We start from the raw sequence: 18,375 nt of genomic DNA, 5'->3' as shown, positions 1-18,375 counted from the left end.
TCCAGCGTAGGGTCAATTCTGCCCTCCTCAATTTTGATTTCGTAGATTGGCCAGGGGACCACATTCCCCATGGAAACGGCTTTGGCTCTGCCAATTTCACGCGGCAGGCTCAACTTGTCGGACGGCGCCATATAGATCTTGGAGTCGAACTCGAAGGGACACATATCATGACCTGGAAGATCCAAATACATCTCGAACGGTGGTGGAGGCAAACAAGTCCAATCTTTGACATCAACTTCTTCCTTTAAATTGCTCAGTTTGATCACCATCAACTTTCCATACGTCATAAGGCAAAGGCACGCTTCCTTCGCCATTTCAACCTGCTCAGTTTCTCGTCTTTTTGACTCAGCAGCATCCAATTCCGCCATCACTCTCTCCGATCGAACGAGATCGGTGGTGCTGCGGCAGCAAAAAGCTAGGTTAGGGTAAAGCACTAGAAAGTTAAAAGAGGAAAAATAGGGCTGTTGACGAGCGACCAGGGTTTCGAATATCAACTTATTCTCTCTCTCTATATATACTAGCTTAATTTTTATATTTTTATTTTTAAAATTATAAATTTGATAGAATAGTTTAAAAATTAAAAATAAAAAATATTTAAAAACATATAAAAATTTTAATATTTATTTAACTTTATAACGTATAAAATTTTTAAATTTTAATTAAATAATATATTAAAAAAATAATATGTAATAAAATAAAAATAAATATTTATAAATGTTAATTATAAATTAATTATTTATAAGCATTATTAAATTTATTTATTTATTTTTAATAGTATTTAATTTGAAACAAAATATTCGTTATCTTCATGTATAATTTTAATAAATAATTTTTTTAATTTTTTAAATTATTTTTAATTTTATTATTTTTTTAAATTATTAATTTATATTGTCATTTTTTTTTTGTTTTTTCGTTTTCTTTCTCCAATTTTTTTCAATTAATCATAATTAATTATTGTTATTATAGCAATTTTTAATATTTTCTATCATTTTGATTTAATGAGGCTTTGTATGGTAAAAGAAGAAGGTGAGATAACACCTTTATGGATAATTAGATTGATAATGTTTATTCAATGGTTTAGAAGAACAAGATATCGATAGAAGTTCTTTTCCAACTCCTCGTAGATGGATCAACAGAGATCGAGAAGCAGGATATGATCTCATTTTCAAAGATTACTTTACAGATGAGTCGATGTATAATGCTGACATTTTTCGACGAAATTTCGAATGAGAAGACACGTGTTCTTTCGGATAGTAGACGCTCTCTCAAATGTCTATCCGTATTTCCAACAAAGGGTGGATGCAACTGGGAGAAGAGACTTGTCACCACTACAAAAATGCACTACTGCGATACGGATGCTAGCATATGACATAGTAGTTGATGCTGTTGATGATTATGTGCACATAGACGAGAGCACCACTATTGAATGCTTGGAAAAATTTGTTGAAGGTGTCATTTCGGTGTTCGAAGATGAATACTTGTGAATCAAATTCAAATGATGTATGACGCCGGCTACAAATAGTGTTGGGTCGTGACTTTCCTGACATGTTGGGTAGTATTGATTGCATGCATTATCAATAGAAAAATTGTCCAAAGGCGTGAAAATGTATATACATGAGTGGTTATCGTAGGGTTACAACCATAGTACTTGAGGTTGTAGCATCTTTAAACCTTTGAATATGACATGCATTCTTTGGAGTTTCTGGTTCAAATAACGATATCAACGTGTTAGATCGTTTACTAGTGTTTGATGATATTCTAAATGATCGTACTCCGGAGGTAAATTATACTATCAATGGTAATAATTATATTATGGGATACTATTTATCAGATGATATTTATCGTCAATGGATCATATTTGTCAAATCAATCTCAAAGGCACAAGGGGAGAAACGCAAGTTATTTGCACAATATCAAGAAGGGTAAAGAAAAGACGTCGAACGAGCATTTGGAGTGTTGCAAGTACGCTTTGCATTATACGTGGTTTTGGCAAAAGAAGAAGTTTACAAACATAATGAGAGCTTGTATTATATTGCATAATATGATTGTTGAGAATAAAAGAGACACTTATGCCGGAAATTTTGCTCAAGGCTTAGAGTATGAGGATGTCAAAAATGGCTTATCACAACCTGATTTGGGAGAGAAAGATTTTGCATCATACCATCAATTTCTCCCAAAAAATGCCCAACTTCGAAATAGGCGGCAGCATCGACAATTGAAAGATATATGGCAATTTCACAATGCTTGTCGTCAACTATAGAGCTTAACTATATTTTTCTTTATATTAAGTAATTTTACAAATTAGTTTAATCTCGAATTATATATTGTGTATTATTGTTATATATGAAGTTATTATTTTTTTTAAATATTAATATTTTTTAATAGTGAATTATTTTTGAATTTATAAATTTTAATAATATTATTGTAAAAAAAATATTACTACATTAATTTTAATTACTTTAATTAATTAATTAAATGAGATTATAATTGGGACTAAAGTTAGTTCTTTTTAACGAGAAGAGAGATACTTTGAATTTCTATTTACTCTTTATGACGCAAAAACTAATATAGAATTATTTTTTATGACAAGTGAGACATAAATAATTGGGACTATAATTGGAACTAAAGTTAGTTATTTTTAACGAGAAGAGAGATACTTTGAATTTCTATTTACTCTTTATGTTTATGACGCAAAAACTAATATAGAATTATTTTTTATGACAAGTGAGATATAAATAAGAAATATGATGAATTTTTTTAATGGAGATGGTCTAATGTCTACTAACTTGTGAAAGCTAATGCAGGACTTCACGGCTGCCAAGGTCAGAAGAAAAAATCACTCCCTCAAATTCTTAACCACTTTTTTTTTTTATGAATCCTAACCTAGGAAGAAAGAGAGAGAGAGAGAGAGCGCTGAAAATTATTGTCTAATGAGAGAAAATTTTATCCTGATGGAAGAAAAGGCATTGTGAATTTTATAATCAAGTTAACTGTGGGGTAATGCGTGGCTGAATAACCCATGCGTGGAATCTCTGAGTTTCTATTTGATTATTTGAGCCTTTGAACAAAAAGGAGTTTTTATAGCTTTTTACTTCTTTTCCCCAACTAAATGACAAGTATTTCATGTTGTTGCTAAAATCTCGAACCAAAATCATGTATCATTTTGAATTGAACTAATAATGTTACATGCTTAATATGATTCTGTTTTTATATTTGGCAGATGAATCAATCCATATATTAGAGTTTTGACTAAAACTAATGAAAATTAAAGGGGGAAGTTCAAATGTATTTGACAAAGATCATACTTTGATTACAGTATGAATTCAATATTGGCTATAAAAAGATCAGCTTCCTCAAATTAATGCATTATAGATAACCTCTTTTACAACAATAAATCAATGCCTATAGCACAGTCGATATTAAACTATTGTAAAGTCTGGGCTACATCTGAGTCGTGTACATAATCTATTTTACTGTATTTATGTATAATTTATTTATAAAAATATTAATATATATTTGGTTTAATTATTCTGTAGGTCTTTTCTCTGTCGATCTAGCATCCTTCTCTGTGACCGTCGTTGTCATCGCCACCCACCACTTCTTCCGTCGTGCTTTATCTCTTCACCGACCTTTTCTTCTTCTCTTCTCTGCGACATTGAAAGAGGATGTCTGGTGCCAACTACTCCCCCTATCAGAACTGACAACTCTCTCTCTCATATTCTCTTCTTGAAAGTCCTGAAACAAAATCATTTTCAATTTGAATTTGAATCAAATCCCGCCCAGTTACTTCTTTGGATTCAGAACAACAAAGTGCACAACATTAAAAACATAGTAACATACACTTGTCAATCATACACAGCTCCACGTGGCAAACACAGAACACTCCACTTGTCGAGCAAATACCACAACTATATTCTTATTATATATTAATAGATAGATATTTGGCCTATGTTTTGCCAATATTTTCAGTCTTTTGTTATTAATTCATTAAATTTCATAGAATGGAGGGGGAATCACGACGGATCTCAATGCTAGTTAATCTCCAAGTGAGCCTCTCACGCTATTCAAAGCTGCTTGCCTGTGTTGCAGCAATGGACGTGAGCAAGCAAATAAATTTCAACCTGAAAAATGTAAAGAAAGCAATAAATTATATGTAGCCCAGCTCTTTATATAAGTATTGACAATATTATGCAAAAATGGTTCGAATTTAGAAACTATCAAATGTTCAAATGTGATGGATTAGATGAATATGCCATATTGCCATGCACTATATTTTTAATTGATTGATTATCATAACACTTTTCACTTTCTTATTTTATCACAAATGTGACTAGTGAACTTGCAAAGTCTAACCGGAAATGTTAGTAGACTTCAACTTTCTCCGGTGTTCCTCCTCAAAGAAACAAGCATGTCCGATTATGGGGAACAAAATCGAGCATGTCTTGTATCTCCTTTGAATTAGGAACCTAAAAGCACGAAACAAGCAAAACAGACCAGTCAGGTAATCACCACAGGTAACAGGTACAATAAAAGATTGGCGCACCTCTCCACAATGAAGGGTTACAAAAAGACCTTGTTCTCTGGCGAATTTCAATGCTGGCAAGTATCTTTTCCAAAAAAAGATAACGGGAGACTTTGATCTAAAGCATCATTACGAATTACTATGCTAGAGTCCTTGATAGATTGACATACCATTCGCCAACCTTTGGATTCCCAGATAGGTCAATTCCAACCACCCCCAAATGCCTCATTTCCAGTGCCAGTTTGACCTGCAACACAGAAATGGAGTGTTGAAGGTATTAAGTAGCAGGCATCAAACTTAAGGATGCTGAAATTACTCATCTTACAGTTTCCATAGTTGCTTCTGTTGTCTCCCTACGATCAGCACTCAAGAGAAGCCTAACAAAGATTTTCTTCCTACTATTTCCATCACATTTATCATTTGTAGCTGGAGATTCTAAAAGATTTCTAGGATCCTCAGTATAAGGAATTAAAGCCACATCAATCGAGCTGACAGATCTTATCCCTTGCAATACAGCTTCAACATAAGAACGTTTGCTCATTCCTTGGGAATCGTTTTTCTGTAAGGAATTAAGCCGAAAAATTCACTGTCGAATTAATAGAAAAAACCAAAAAGAAAAAAAAGAGTCCGCATCAAGTACCAAGCTCTTCTAGTTACCTTTGGGGTGGTTCTCAATTCGAGATAGACAACCTTTTCTGATGCAAAATCTTCAACAACCTGCATTCAGAAATTGCTTCTATAAATGCAAAGGCTGAAGGCATCGGATTTAGAAACACAGAAATTTAGATAGTAAGCAACCATACTTCATTCGCAATTCTTGTAACAGTCATGTGATCATCTGTATTTACAAAACCATAACCACCACCATTATAAGCCTTAAACACTATAATAGTAACAATTACTAACACTAAAAGTGACAATCAAACAGTCCCTCATATGACAAACACTAGCAGAGCGCGTAATTTTTACAATCAAACAGCTGTTAAGGGTCAAAATCAGTCCCAAAATGAACATGAAGCTGAACAACAGTGAAGGGGCACACTGAAAATAAAACAAGAAAATAGGAAAGGAAAAAAGGGAAAAGGAGCATACTTTTAAGGATAACATGCTCCACTTGGGAAAAATCTATTAGACCCTTGTCCCACAAAGCTCTAGCGAGTTCTCTGTGCAACAAAAAAAAGGATAAGAGGAAAGAGAATGAGATGAAGAAACAAAACAAGAGAGAGAGAGAGAGAGGAAAGGAGAAAAGGAGTACAGGAGAGTGGAGCCTCTGATGGATCCATTGAGGTGAGCATAGAGTTCCACCTTTGGCATTGACATCCACCACTCCATCTTTTCTTCTTCCTCAACACTGAAACTGAAACTGCAAGTGCTTCGTTGGGTGTTGGGTAAGAGTAAGAGTACACTCTGGTTGGTTCAGAAGAGACTGGCCAATGGCCATTCACTGAACTCATCCAAGGGCGTGTATCAGACAAAAAAAAAAAAAAACAGCACTCAAACATGTTGAGGATTTAGGGTTCATGCCACGATCATTGTGATAAGATCCCAATCAATGTTATACTTGTTGTTAATTTTGAATATTCAACTATTATTTTCTATCTTTGAAATACTTAGTGTTGTTATTTGTATTTGTACATTAATAAGTTTTATTCAATTTTAAATTTATAATTCTTTTAAGAATAAACTATCATTTTTATCTACAAAAGTTGAAAATACCGTCATATTTATTTATAGAAAACAGAAATTATCATTTGTATTCATAAAAGATAAATTTTTGTAGACAAAATTATCTAAACCCTCGAAAATTAAATAAAATTCCCTATACCATTCTCTCCACTACTACAACCATCATCTCCCTCTTCTCTATCTCAACGTTCTCAGCGACTCCAATCCTAACATTGATCACATCGCCGCTCAGTATCACCGCCTTACCCTCCTCCTCAACAACCACCTTAACCTCTTCGCCATACACTCTCTCATCAGTGTCGGTAGCAACTCAACAACACAAGCACCATCATCACCAGCATAATCATCTAACGCAAAGAAATCCTAGATCTAAGGATGCCGCAGAGCGTCATGGCGGTCGATACCAGTAGGTTGCTCGTCAGGACCTCGAGAACAATGGCGAGGACGACTCCCCCGCCGCCAAGAAGTCCAAATCGGAGAAGTTTCCTCTCAACAGCTGCGAATTCGCCACGGCCGTCGCCGTATTCTTTATTTTCACCACTGGCCTTTTCTGCATCTACCTCACCGCCTCCGAATTTGGTCGCATCAAGCTCCCACGCACTCTCTCCGATCTTCTCCTCCTCAAGTAAATAAAGATCCCTCTTTTCATTATTATGTTATCATCTTCATAGATTTATCTAAATCAAATTAGTATTAGATGAACATAACATTAGTGATTTAGACTGGTGGGAGAAAGCATCTTTTTTTTTTTGTGAGAGAAAAAAAGAAAATTTTTGAATTTGTTGTATTGTTTTTAGAGTAAGTTTTTTTGTATACAGAGAGAATCTTTCAGCATATGGCGAAGAAGTGAAAGAATAAAAAGGAGGAAGGAAGGGTAGGGATGGCGATGGTAGTGATGGTGATGGTAATGGAGGCAGTGATGGTAATTGTTGGAGAAGAGAGTGGTGGTAAAGTTTGGAATTTGAGTAGCTAAAAATATTGAGAGAGAGAGAGAGAAAGAGAGAGAGAAGGGAGAAATGATGGTAATAGTGGTGAAAGAAGGATAGTTTAAGAATTTTATTTAATTTTTTAGAGGTTGAATAATTTTGTTTGTAGAAATCTATTTTTTATGGCCATGGATTCCTTGCTCCTACATTTTTGTAGGTTTATCATTAACCATCATAAAAATAATTACAAAATGTACCCCATTTTTTTTTTGTAAAATTAATAAAAAAATAAAAGTGAGATACCTAAGGGGTGTCAGTGTATTTATAGTGGTGAACCAATAACCATCGTTGAAATAGTTCCACTTTTTAAGGAGGATAACTGTCCCTTTTATCTTAGGGAAATTGAGATATGGCTCCTGGAAGTGGGTGAGAGATTTTGGAGGGAGTTACTTATTTGAATAAGTGTTATCTGCCAGCTAATCTTTACTTTCGACTTTCTTAGAGCAAGTCGTAGTTAGGACCGACTTCTTGAGGGAAGGTCAGTGTAGAGTGAGGGTCGATCTTTCGAATTGGACCTCTCTTTTATACCTGGGTCTTAGTGTTGGGATAAAGTATGAACATTAGCCTTATAATGTTAGCTCCCAAATATTTTTCAAATTTTAATAGGTATAAACAAAAATGTTATATGCATACTAAAATAAATTATTATGTATTTATAAATAAATATATATTATTTAATTTATTTTTATTGTATATTTTATATTAGTAACAGATTTAATATCTACCTAATATAGTTGAAAACTTGAAATAATTCTAAATCTTTAATAAATATAAATGTAACAAATATATAAAATTATATTAAATTTGTTAACTTAAGAAAAAATATAAATTAGTTTTAAAAAATAACTTTTAGAAACATTCTTAATTTTTTAAATATGATTACACAATTTTTTTTATTTATTAAATATAAAATAAAGTTTTCGTACTTTACGAATGCATGTAAATAAGTGCTTTTAATTTCCACTTACAACGAAAAATCTCAATCTTCCCCCCTTCACTTTAAAAATATTTTTATATGCATTGATTAATAAAATCACTACATTAAATAATAAATAAAACGTAACCTACAGTCAATTTTTTTCTTTTTTTCTACTGTCATAGACGGATCTAGAAATAATATCATGAAAGGCTAATAATATATATAATATCAAAAAATAATACAAAAATTATATAATAGAAGATGTATTATAAAAATATACTGATAGAGAATATATTTTAAAATACAAAAAATATGTATGTACTTTTTACTAACGAAGTGGTCGATTTTTCGTATCATAAAATTCATCGACAATAAAAATGTCAAAATTTTTAACCAATTTTCTTTTCAATATAATTAAAAGATAATTAGCAAGAAATCCATCTTTCATTTTATTTTTGAGTTATTTTTCATAATATTCATAGATAAAAAAAATCTCTCAATTGTAACAAGAAGGACCGTCACAAAAAAAATTCACTTTACGAGAATTTAAAAATTTTATTTAATTAAAAAATATTAGTAATAATGTCTTTTTCAATTGTTTTTTAATATTATTACTTAATTTTTAGATATTATAAATCATTAATATTTAGGTTGAATTAAACTTTTATTTATAATAGACTAAATACGGAATAAATTTTTTAATAAATTAAATCATATTTAATAACTTATTATTTTTTTTTTTTAAAAAAATAGTTGGGGACGAGGCCTCCGCTCACCCCATATTTCCGTTTCTATCTACTACTTTATCCTCTCATATAAAAAAGTTTAGTGACACAAAAAAATAGAAGAAAATAAAGATCTCCATTTTAAAAAGGATTATTAATCTATTAACAAGCTAAAACATTTGAAAAACATAAAGATAAAAGTAGGATATGAAAAGCAAACAAGCATTACAACAATATCTTTTCTGTTCCAACATTCATAAGCTTGATTAATATTTTATTCCCAACTTAGAAATTGGTATTTGTCACATACATACCCATCTAACATAAATATTTTAAGTTTGTTTCGTTTGCTGTTCATTTGTTTGTTTGATTTTTTAAGTTGTTGTCATCTATGCTTAACTTTTGTGTTGAGCTTTTCTTTAAAAAAAATATATATGTAACTTATAATGGTCATGAATGATGAATGATAATCATGCTTCAGGGTTTAGCATTTCCCTTTTGAAAGTCACAAATGCCTTTAAGAAATTTGAGATAGGGAATTGAAGGAAATCCCAGAAACACGAACGACTAGCAATCATCGAAAAGCAGTGTGACAGCATTGCAGCATGCTTGTGTTAAATTGCTGCTTCTTTGGAACTGAAACAGTGCCTCTGTGACTGCAGACACACACTCTGGTGTGTTGTAGAATGCTTTGAGGCACTTTCCGGGATCTGCTTGGCCCAGGCCCACATGTGAAAGCCCAATCTGAGCCCAAATCAACATGCATGCAGCTCCAACTGCCACCATTCTCGTCAAACTCAAAGCCATTGCGATTGAGAATTTGTGCAAGTTTCTGGCTAACTATATATATATATATATATAATTAATTAATTGATGAGTTACTTAAGAGAAGTTTGGCAACGTAGGGGTAATTAATCCATCCAAATTACTGTTATTAGAGATTAAATTATTAATTATCTACGCCCAATAAGGTTACTTGGTTGAATGAATCACATGCATGTAGTTATGTAGTGAAGAATTTCAGCTTTGTGTAAACTGTCACGTTTCATGATGAAATACTTTGTGCTATGAAAGAAATCATGCATGTGTGACACATGATGACACATGCAAACACTATAATTTTGTTTCATTTATTTATTTATGGTAAACGAAGCAATATAATCTGGTTTTACATCACGTAAATTTATCCTAAAGTAATCTATCCTTTTATGAATGATGTTATGATATCTAAGATCAGGCCACTTGATTTGGGGAACTAAATTACCCAACATACATTAGAAGAAAATAATATAAGACTAACTGATAACCTAGTTATGTCGTAATCGCTGATTGATTAGTAAAATTTCCCATATCTCAAAAATAACTAAACATAAATTGTTGTATCAAAGCTTAGTTGTTTCGGGAATGAAGAAGCTTATCCCTGTGTTCTCTAATTTTATCCATATCAAGATTGCTCTGATGCTATTGTTGGATTAAAATAGGATTAATTATTACATTAGTCTTTAATTTTACCAAATTTGTAATTAGATACTTCCATAACTTAGCATCGGCTAGAAGAAGGAACAACATAATTGATTTCCTAGTAATTAATGGCAGGGTGGTGAGGAACCAGGCTAGAATAAAAATGGCAATTACAGGATTCTATAAAGAGCTGTATCGACAGGAATATTCTCCAAGGGTTGGACTTCGTGATGGGATGATAAAGCAGATTAATGAGGACGAGACAGCAAAGGTAGAAGTGATGTCATCGCCTGAGGAAATACGAGAGGCAGTATGGGATTGTGAGTCCAGTAAAGCGCCGGGTAGTGATGGATACAATATGAACTTCATAAAGAAATGTTGGGGTGAGATAGGCAAGGAGTTTACTGAAGCTGTATTGGGCTTTTTTCAAAGTGCGAAGCTACCATCGGATGCGAATGTAACATGGGTGGCACTAGCTCCAAAATTCGTGGGAGCTAAGGAAATTAAAGACTTAAGGCCAATTAGTATGGTTGGTTGTGTCTATAAGGTGATATCTAAAGTCTTGGTGAGAAGAATGCGGTTAGTGATGCCAGATTTAGTGGGAGAGACTCAGTCTGCATTTGTAAAGGGTCGCAAAATACATGATGGTGCTCTCATTGCTTGTGAGACGGTCCACTGGTTGAAGTTGCGCAAGAAGCAAGCGACAATTATCAAACTAGACTTTCAGAAAGCTTATGACAGAGTGAGATGGAGCTTTGTGGATGTTGTGCTACAAAAGATGGGCTTTGGTCTTACATGGAAGGCATCGGTGAAGGAATGTGTGACTACAGCGTCTATGTCGGTGTTGATTAATGGGTCACCGTCCAAGCCATTCAAGATGAAGAGAGGTCTTAGACAAGAAGATCCTCTTTCTCCTTTCTTATTCGTCCTTGTGGTTGATGTCTTGCACAGGATGGTGGGTGAGGCAGTCAGGAATGGGCGCGTTTCTCCAGTGTTGGTGGGAAGGGATATGGAAACCATACTGAACTATAAGAGGCTTCTGCGTGGTTTTGAGTTGATGTCGGGCCTGACTATTAATTTTGATAAGTCAAATATGATTTCTGTTAACTGTGAGCAGGAGTGGGTGACAAGTATGTGTGGATTGTTGGGATGCGCCGAAGCTAGTTTACCTATCAGGTACCTAGGAATCCCTCTAGGTGCAAAGTGCAAACCCCCGGTTGGTGAAGACCTGGAAACCGATCATAGACAAGGTGAAAGATAAGCTCAGCTTGTGGAAAGCCAAGTCCCTCAACAAAGCAGACAAGCTGGTTCTCATAAAATCTGTTCTAAATAGTCTGCCGGTTTACTACTAAAGCTTGTACAAGATGCCTAAGGCGGTTGCAGAAAAGATAATCGGGTTACAGAGAAGGTTCTTATGGAGTAAAGAAGATGGGAATAACGGTATACCACTTGTGAAATGGGAGATGCTGCAAGCTCTGAAAAGGTTAGGCGGTTTGGGGGTGGGGGATGCATTAATCAGAAATGCATCACTTCTGTTCAAATGGTGGTGGCGTTTTTCGAAAGAGGATTGTTCGTTGTGGAAGAGGGTTATATGTTCTTGCAATCATTTGAACCCTTCTGTAATGTTGTCAAAATAGCCAATACCGGTAAAGGGTGGCCCGTGGAAAGATATTTGTCAGCTTAATATTAGAGAGCCACAGGCAAGAGGTATGATGATCAATGGCTTGGCTATGGAGGTAGGAAATGGCAGACGTATTTGTTTCTGGGAGGATGACTGGCTACAAGGTGGTACGTTGAAAGAGAGTTTTCCAAGGCTTTTCTCGGTCTCAAATCAACAAGGATCCGTTGTAGGGGATTGTGGGTTTTGGGATGGGATAGAGTGGGTGTGGAACTTTCAGTGGAGGAGAGAGTTGTTCTAATGGGAATTTGAGTTGCTTAATCAACTTCATGAACGTTTACGACTAGTAAGAATGTCGCCTAGTAGAGAGGATGCAATTATATGGAAATTTGATAAAACTGGTATCTTTTCTACTAATTCCTTTGTGCAGGTACTACAAAGAGAGACTCTTTCGGAGGATATCACAAGCTACAGCTTCACTAGCGCCATTTGGAGAGGACTGGTACCTCCAAGAGTTGAGCTTTTTGCGTGGTTTGTTTTAATAGGCAGAATCAACACTAAAGAGAGGATGAGTAGGCTAGGAATCATACATCATAGCGATAACATTTGTGTCTTGTGTAAAAAGGAAATAGAATTTGTACACCATTTGTTTCTTGGTTGTGATTTTACTTGGCAGGTGTGGTGTACTTGGCTGACGTGTGCAAATAGAGCGTGGGCTATCCCAAGGACGGTCAAAGAACAGTTTGAGAGTTGGATTGCAGTGCCTGGAAGTAACTCTGAGAAGAAGAAGTGGTTCATAGGGTTCTTTGCTGTTATCTGGAACATTTGGTTAGAACGAAATAGTAGAGTATTCCAGAGATCTGAGACAAGTGTTGATGGCATCAAGAATAAGTCGTTTATGAGCTATAGGGAATGGTGTGGTGTTGATCCGTTTGGTTGTTGATGGCAATGCCGGAGATGACAACGGATTATACCTATGTCTTTAATTTAGCTTCATTGTTGCTTTCTTGTTACAACTTGCTCCACTTAGTGGGTCGAGCTTTTTCTCTTCAAAAAAAAAAAGATTTCTATCTTTTTTTTTAATTAGATTTCTACACAGTATTTTTAACTTTGTAATCAGATCTTTGTCAGTATAAAAAATGTTAGAATTGATCGAATATTTTTTCGCATTGAAAGTATCCACAATTAAAAACCTAATTAGATTATTGACCACAATGTTTTTAAGAAAAATATTTCGTTAATGGTAACGTTTTTTACACGAAAATAACCTAATTACAAAATTAAAAGTAGTGTAGAGACTTAATTAAAAAAATATATAAAAATCTAATTACAATTTGATAAAACTAAAAAAACAACCAAATAATTAAACCATTAAAATATGTATGGATACCAGAATCATGAGAAGGAAGAAATGAAAGATGTAAAGAAAAGCACATGAAAAAAGCAGAGTCATAATATTAGAAAATTTGAAGAGAAAGCTCGGCGACCTTAAATTAGCTTTGGCCACTATTCCGTATTATCCGAGTAAATACCCATAGTCGTCCCTGAGATTCACGCAAACAACCAATGTAATCCTTAAGATCCCGATTTCTCCATTGTAGTCCTCCAAATAAAGCTTCGAGCACTCAAAGTGGTCTCTGGGTATATTTCTGGTGATGAGTCATCACTGGAGGGCTGACGTGGACTCGGTTTGCCACGCTGGAGGGCTCCCAACGGCTAGCTGAGCTGGCGAATTTCCAATTTGTACTCAGATTGGTCCGTCCTATTATATGTAACCCTAAATCCCTAAATTCTAAGACTTTTCATCTCTTCATCTTCTTCATGTCTTCTTCTTTCATACACTTCTTCCTGTTCATACACTTCCATCTGGGGCTGCTACTGATATCGATGATGGGTGGTAGTAGCACTGCAGGTGAAAGCTCTGTTCATTCCCCATCTAGCTGGAACCGGACTAGAACGCAAACGAAGAGCAGAAGATCGGCCCCACCAGAATGGTGCGGCTGTGGCTGCAGGCGGTTCTCAGATGGTCTGGCACAGATTCGAATCTGAACAAACCGTTTTATGGCTGCCCCAATTATAATGTGGGTTAGAATAATTACTTGTCTTGTTATGATTCTCCTCCCCTAACTGTTCTTGTGTTGTTCCTCTCTGAACTTTGATCCTTTCTTGGTTACAGACAAGTGGAAAGAGATGGTGCGGACTTTTGTGTGGGAAAATTCTGTGAATGAGGAACAGGATGAAAAGTCAGAACCGTATGGTGATGAAGTGAAGATAAACTTTGATTGGAGGCTTCGAAGGTTGGAGGAGGATGTCCAGATGCAAAAAGTGATTACCCAGTTGTTAGTGTTAGCTGTGTTTGTATTGATAGTGTTGTTGGTGATCCTATATTGTAAATGATGAATGAGTTGGTGGTTTAGGGTTCCCCGTTAGCAACAGATGTAAAAAACTGCTTCTTGATAGAATGAAAAATGCTATTAGCTATGAAACTATTGTTAAGATAAATTCCATTGTTTATAAAAAAATGCTTGTTGATGGAATGAAAAATGCTGTTAACTATGAAACTGTTGTTAAGATAAATTCTATTGTTTATCAAAAAATAAAAAACTGCTTCTCGAATGGTAAATCACAAAGCATAATATATTAAGATAAATTCCATTATTTATCAAAAAACAACAAAAGATGAAGGTAAAAGGTAGCCTAGAAACCATTATGCTGCTATCTGTAGTTTCATCAAAAGCAAGGCATATCAAAAATGCCTTTGGATCACAATTCACCATCTAATCATTGTATGATGGAAAAGACTAATTACACAAAATAGAAACTCCTAAGTAGATATATCTAAAGTCTTCAGTTCTTCTTTCTTGGCGGCTTAAATCCTAGCGTTGGGATGAACTGCATCAAGTTCGCAAACTTTGAAGCTGTTGCTGAAGATGCACCCTGCAAGGGGTTTACTGTTGGTGCTCAGGCGCAGGATGTCCTTCATCATTTTTCTTCTTCTCAGCCGCCTCGGCAGCAGCGGCAGCGGCAACTGCAGCAGCATCACCGGCAGCATCAGCATCTCTCTTCTTTTTGCAGCCTCTCTTCGTATGCCCCTTTTCACCATAGAAACTGCATGTAAAGGTCCCCATCTATCTTTTTAGTTGCACACCATCTGCAGTGTTGCCCGACAGCTTTGGGTCAACTTTAGGCTTCTTAGTTTCAAAACCACTTTTTTCATCCGCATCCATCCTCCTCTTCATCTTTAGTTTTCCAGGTTTTGTCTTGATTTTAGGGGCATGTGGCCTGTTACAGTCTTCTGCTTGCTCTCACATTGGTTGTCCCAGAATTGGATTAATGTGGTGGTTATAAGTTTTTCTATATGATTCCATGGTCAACCATCTATGACAGAAGTCCTCTGGCTGCTTATTCACACAAGAGAGGGTAGCACAAGTATGCACACACAGAATACCTGCAGATGCCAAACAGTGACATGAAGCATGATAATGGTTATGGTTGAAGTAACTAAAATGCATAAAGACAATTGTGTTATACAATCAACTTACCCGTTAGCATCCAAAATTGGCAGGTGCACAATCTTTTTCCTATGTCCACAACATAGTTAGTTGGATGTCCGTGCACCTCAAATTTTTTGTATCTGTTATCCCCAGTCCAAATAGGCTTCCAATGCTTTGATTCTTTCCTAACCTTTTCCAGCCTGCTCTTTATAACCGGTGTGAGCTTCTCAGTGTGATTCTTTAGCTTTACCTTGTTTTTTGCTATGGTGCGCATAACAAACATCCTTACCTCCTCCAGCAATGTTATGATGGGTTTGTCTCGTGCATCCTTGATCTTAGAATTGAACACCTCGCATGCGTTGTTACAGATGCTATCCAACTTCGGCTTATAGCTGAATAAGCTTCTGGTCCAAGCATCCATCGGCCACTTCTCTAAATATGCCCAAGCATCCTCATTTAACCTTTTAATCTTGTCCGTTCCGTCCCTGTATTCTTGATATGTTGTTGCCCTTGCACATTCCCACAAAAGTCTCCATAGCTGTAAGTCCTTCCAATTCTTGTTGAAATTTTTCCATAAATGCCAGACGCAGAAACGGTGATGCACATCAGGCATCACCTCCTTCACTGCTGATATCAGTCCTTGCCAAATTCAGGAAACATTATACATATATAGCTTCAACAAAATGTACACATATATGACCCTGACTTTATATTCGTGACCCATAATAGTCCCTGACGTTTATGCTTATTCCCATAAAGGTCCCTAAACTTTACAATCGATCCCCATAAAAGTCTCTAATAGATATGCAGATAATCAGACAATGATTCAAGAGCTGAACTATATAAAAAGTTTATAGAACACCCTGATTAATCCAATTCCTATTTGTCATATCTAGTAGCAATGTTTCCCATAACATATATGAAGATAATCATATGAGCATCTATACTACATAAATAAGCATGTAAAAGATAAGCATGTGAGCGTATGAGCATATAACAGATAAGCATTTAACCATCAATAATTAGAAGTGTATACATTATACCTTTTGCATATCTGATATGAAGCACTAGTCATGATCTTTATAGTAACCCAAGTCCTTATGAAGTAGCTCAAGAAATCATCTCCATGTCTCTGTATTCTCCACTCTGACAATAGCCCAAGCAATTACATAGATATGGTGATTTGCATCTAACCCCACGGCTGACAATATCTGGCCACCAAACCTTGTCTTAAGGAATGCACCGTCCAGCCCTATCAAAAGATGGCAGCCAGCCTTGAAGCCGTTTTTACAACCGCTTAAGCATACATACACCCTTTCAAAGGTAACTTCACCATCTGGCTGTGGGCTGGTACATATCTATACAGTGGAACCGGGTTGGTCTTCAGCAACATCATACCATAATCCCGAACCATCCTATATTTGCTCTTTTTCATCACCATACACCACACTTCTAGCATCTATTAATGCCCTCGAGATTGAATTCTTATTCAGTATTAAATCAAACCGTGTCTTAAAGTAAGTTGTAGTCTCGTAGTGTCTAAAATTTGGATACTTTCTCACCTTCTTTACAAGCTTGTTGCATACCCAATAGGGGTGTTCGCGGTGCGGTTTGGTTCGGTTTTTAAGAGAAATGTCATCCGATCCGATCGTCTAATTAAACTGCGGTTTGGTTTGGTTCAGTTTTTTGTCAGAACCATCCGAACCAAACCAAACCAATTAAAATCGATTTGGTTTGGTTCGGTTTGTTCGGTTTTTTCAATCAATTAAAAAAATACTACAATACTATTTCACAAAGTCTTATACATTGAAATCGACAAACACAAATACACAATTGAAATCAACAATCAGGTGTCACCTATATTTTCACTTGAACTGACATCAAACTTACTAAACAAATACATAAAACAACAAAATCAATTTACAAGCAATTTACAAAATCAAGATCTTGTTTACAAAATCAAGATCTTGTTTACAAAATCAAGATCCTGTTTACAAAATCAAGCAATTTACAAATTTATTAACCAACCAGCAACAATACCAACAATAAAGTAATTCAACAATAATTCAGTAATTCAAAACCTCCAACACTTGATCCAAAACCTCTAGCACTTGATAAATCATACTAAATCACTTCAAAACTCAAAAGTAATTCAGTAATTTAATAGAACAGCAAAACAAACAAAACAAAACAGAAGCAGTTTCAATAATTCAACAGAACAACCAGCAAGGCAGCAACAATGAAATAAACAAGTCAACAACCAGCAGCAATCCATCAAATATATGTTATTGGCTCCTATTTTGTGCTTTATTGTCATCAAAATGCAGCGAAGAGGATTTGCATATCTCTGGATGCATCCTATACCTGTCATGATAAAAAAAAATCAAGAAAAGGATTCAGCTTCATAAAACAGGACAATGTAAAATTATAGTCATCTTTGCCTAACAAAAAATAAGCCATAAATTAGAACAACACTAAAATTAAAATAACATAAATTAGAACACTGATGAGCGGATATTTTATACGCTTTTTGGGGGTAATTTCATGTAGATTTTAGCATGTTTCAGTTAATTTTTAGTAGAATATTATTAGTTTTTAGGCAAAAATCATATTTCTGGACTTTACTATGAGTTTGTGTGTTTTTCTGTGATTTCAGGTATTTTCTGGCTGAAATTGAGGGAGCTGAGCAAAAATCTGACTTAGGCTGAAAAAGGACTGCTGATGCTGTTGGATCCTGACCTCCCTGCACTCGAAATGGATTTTCTGGAGCTACAGGAGTCCAATTGGCGCGCTCTCAACGGCGTTGGAAAGTAGACATCCAGGGCTTTCCAGCAATATATAATAGTTCATACTTTGCGCAAGGATAGACGACGTAACTTGGCGTTAAACGCCAAGTTCATGCTGCTGTCTGGAGTTAAACGCCAGAAAAACGTCATGATCCGGAGTTGAACCCCCAAAACACGT

General features: G+C 35.2%; 2 protein-coding genes and 1 long non-coding RNA gene across 29 annotated transcripts in view; 1 reads left to right on the top strand and 2 right to left on the bottom strand.

The window, feature by feature from the left end:
* The window catches only part of LOC107462208 (chromatin-remodeling ATPase INO80), a 74,912-nt gene that overhangs the window by 6,279 nt on the left and 50,258 nt on the right, over positions 1-18,375 (top strand). The gene's annotated exons all lie outside the window — the stretch shown is intronic.
* On the bottom strand, positions 3,358-6,055 carry LOC107462226 (N6-mAMP deaminase). Of its 5 annotated transcripts, none has more exons than XM_016080792.3 (9): positions 5,828-6,055; positions 5,615-5,685; positions 5,326-5,360; positions 5,180-5,239; positions 4,848-5,081; positions 4,544-4,769; positions 4,354-4,466; positions 3,841-4,121; positions 3,358-3,735 (listed from the first exon to the last, which is right to left on the bottom strand). In XM_016080792.3, the coding sequence occupies exons 1-6, from the start codon at positions 6,022-6,024 to the stop codon at positions 4,662-4,664; spliced, it is 705 nt and encodes a 234-aa protein (XP_015936278.1). In that variant the 5' UTR covers positions 6,025-6,055; the 3' UTR covers positions 3,358-3,735; positions 3,841-4,121; positions 4,354-4,466; positions 4,544-4,661. The 5 variants fall into 5 exon arrangements, with proteins under 5 accessions (XP_015936278.1, XP_015936287.1, XP_020981292.1 ...); XM_016080801.3 differs by having other exon boundaries at positions 4,573-4,769; XM_021125633.2 differs by lacking the exon at positions 4,354-4,466.
* LOC107462393 (uncharacterized) overlaps positions 17,388-18,375 on the bottom strand; it is a 15,760-nt gene continuing 14,772 nt past the window's right edge. The window contains exon 4 of the long non-coding RNA XR_008005517.1: positions 17,388-17,775. This is a non-coding gene — a long non-coding RNA (uncharacterized LOC107462393). The remainder of the gene's footprint in view (positions 17,776-18,375) is intronic.

Source organism: Arachis duranensis, unplaced genomic scaffold (genome assembly GCF_000817695.3).
Source record: "Arachis duranensis cultivar V14167 unplaced genomic scaffold, aradu.V14167.gnm2.J7QH unplaced_Scaffold_608113, whole genome shotgun sequence".
Taxonomy (NCBI): Eukaryota; Viridiplantae; Streptophyta; class Magnoliopsida; order Fabales; family Fabaceae; genus Arachis; species Arachis duranensis.
The sequence above is the reverse complement of the archived record's forward strand: the minus strand, read 5'-3'. Positions and strand labels throughout refer to the sequence as shown.

Coding starts and splice junctions, on each gene's coding strand:
- LOC107462226 (XM_016080792.3), bottom strand. CDS start 6,024: ATGTTTGAGTGCTGTTTTTTTTTTTTTTTGTCTGATACACGCCCTTGG. Junction 5,361..5,614: donor GGAGCATGTTATCCTTAAAA/GTATGCTCCTTT, acceptor TTGTAAATACAG/ATGATCACATGACTGTTACA. Junction 5,082..5,179: donor AATTGAGAACCACCCCAAAG/GTAACTAGAAGA, acceptor AATTCCTTACAG/AAAAACGATTCCCAAGGAAT.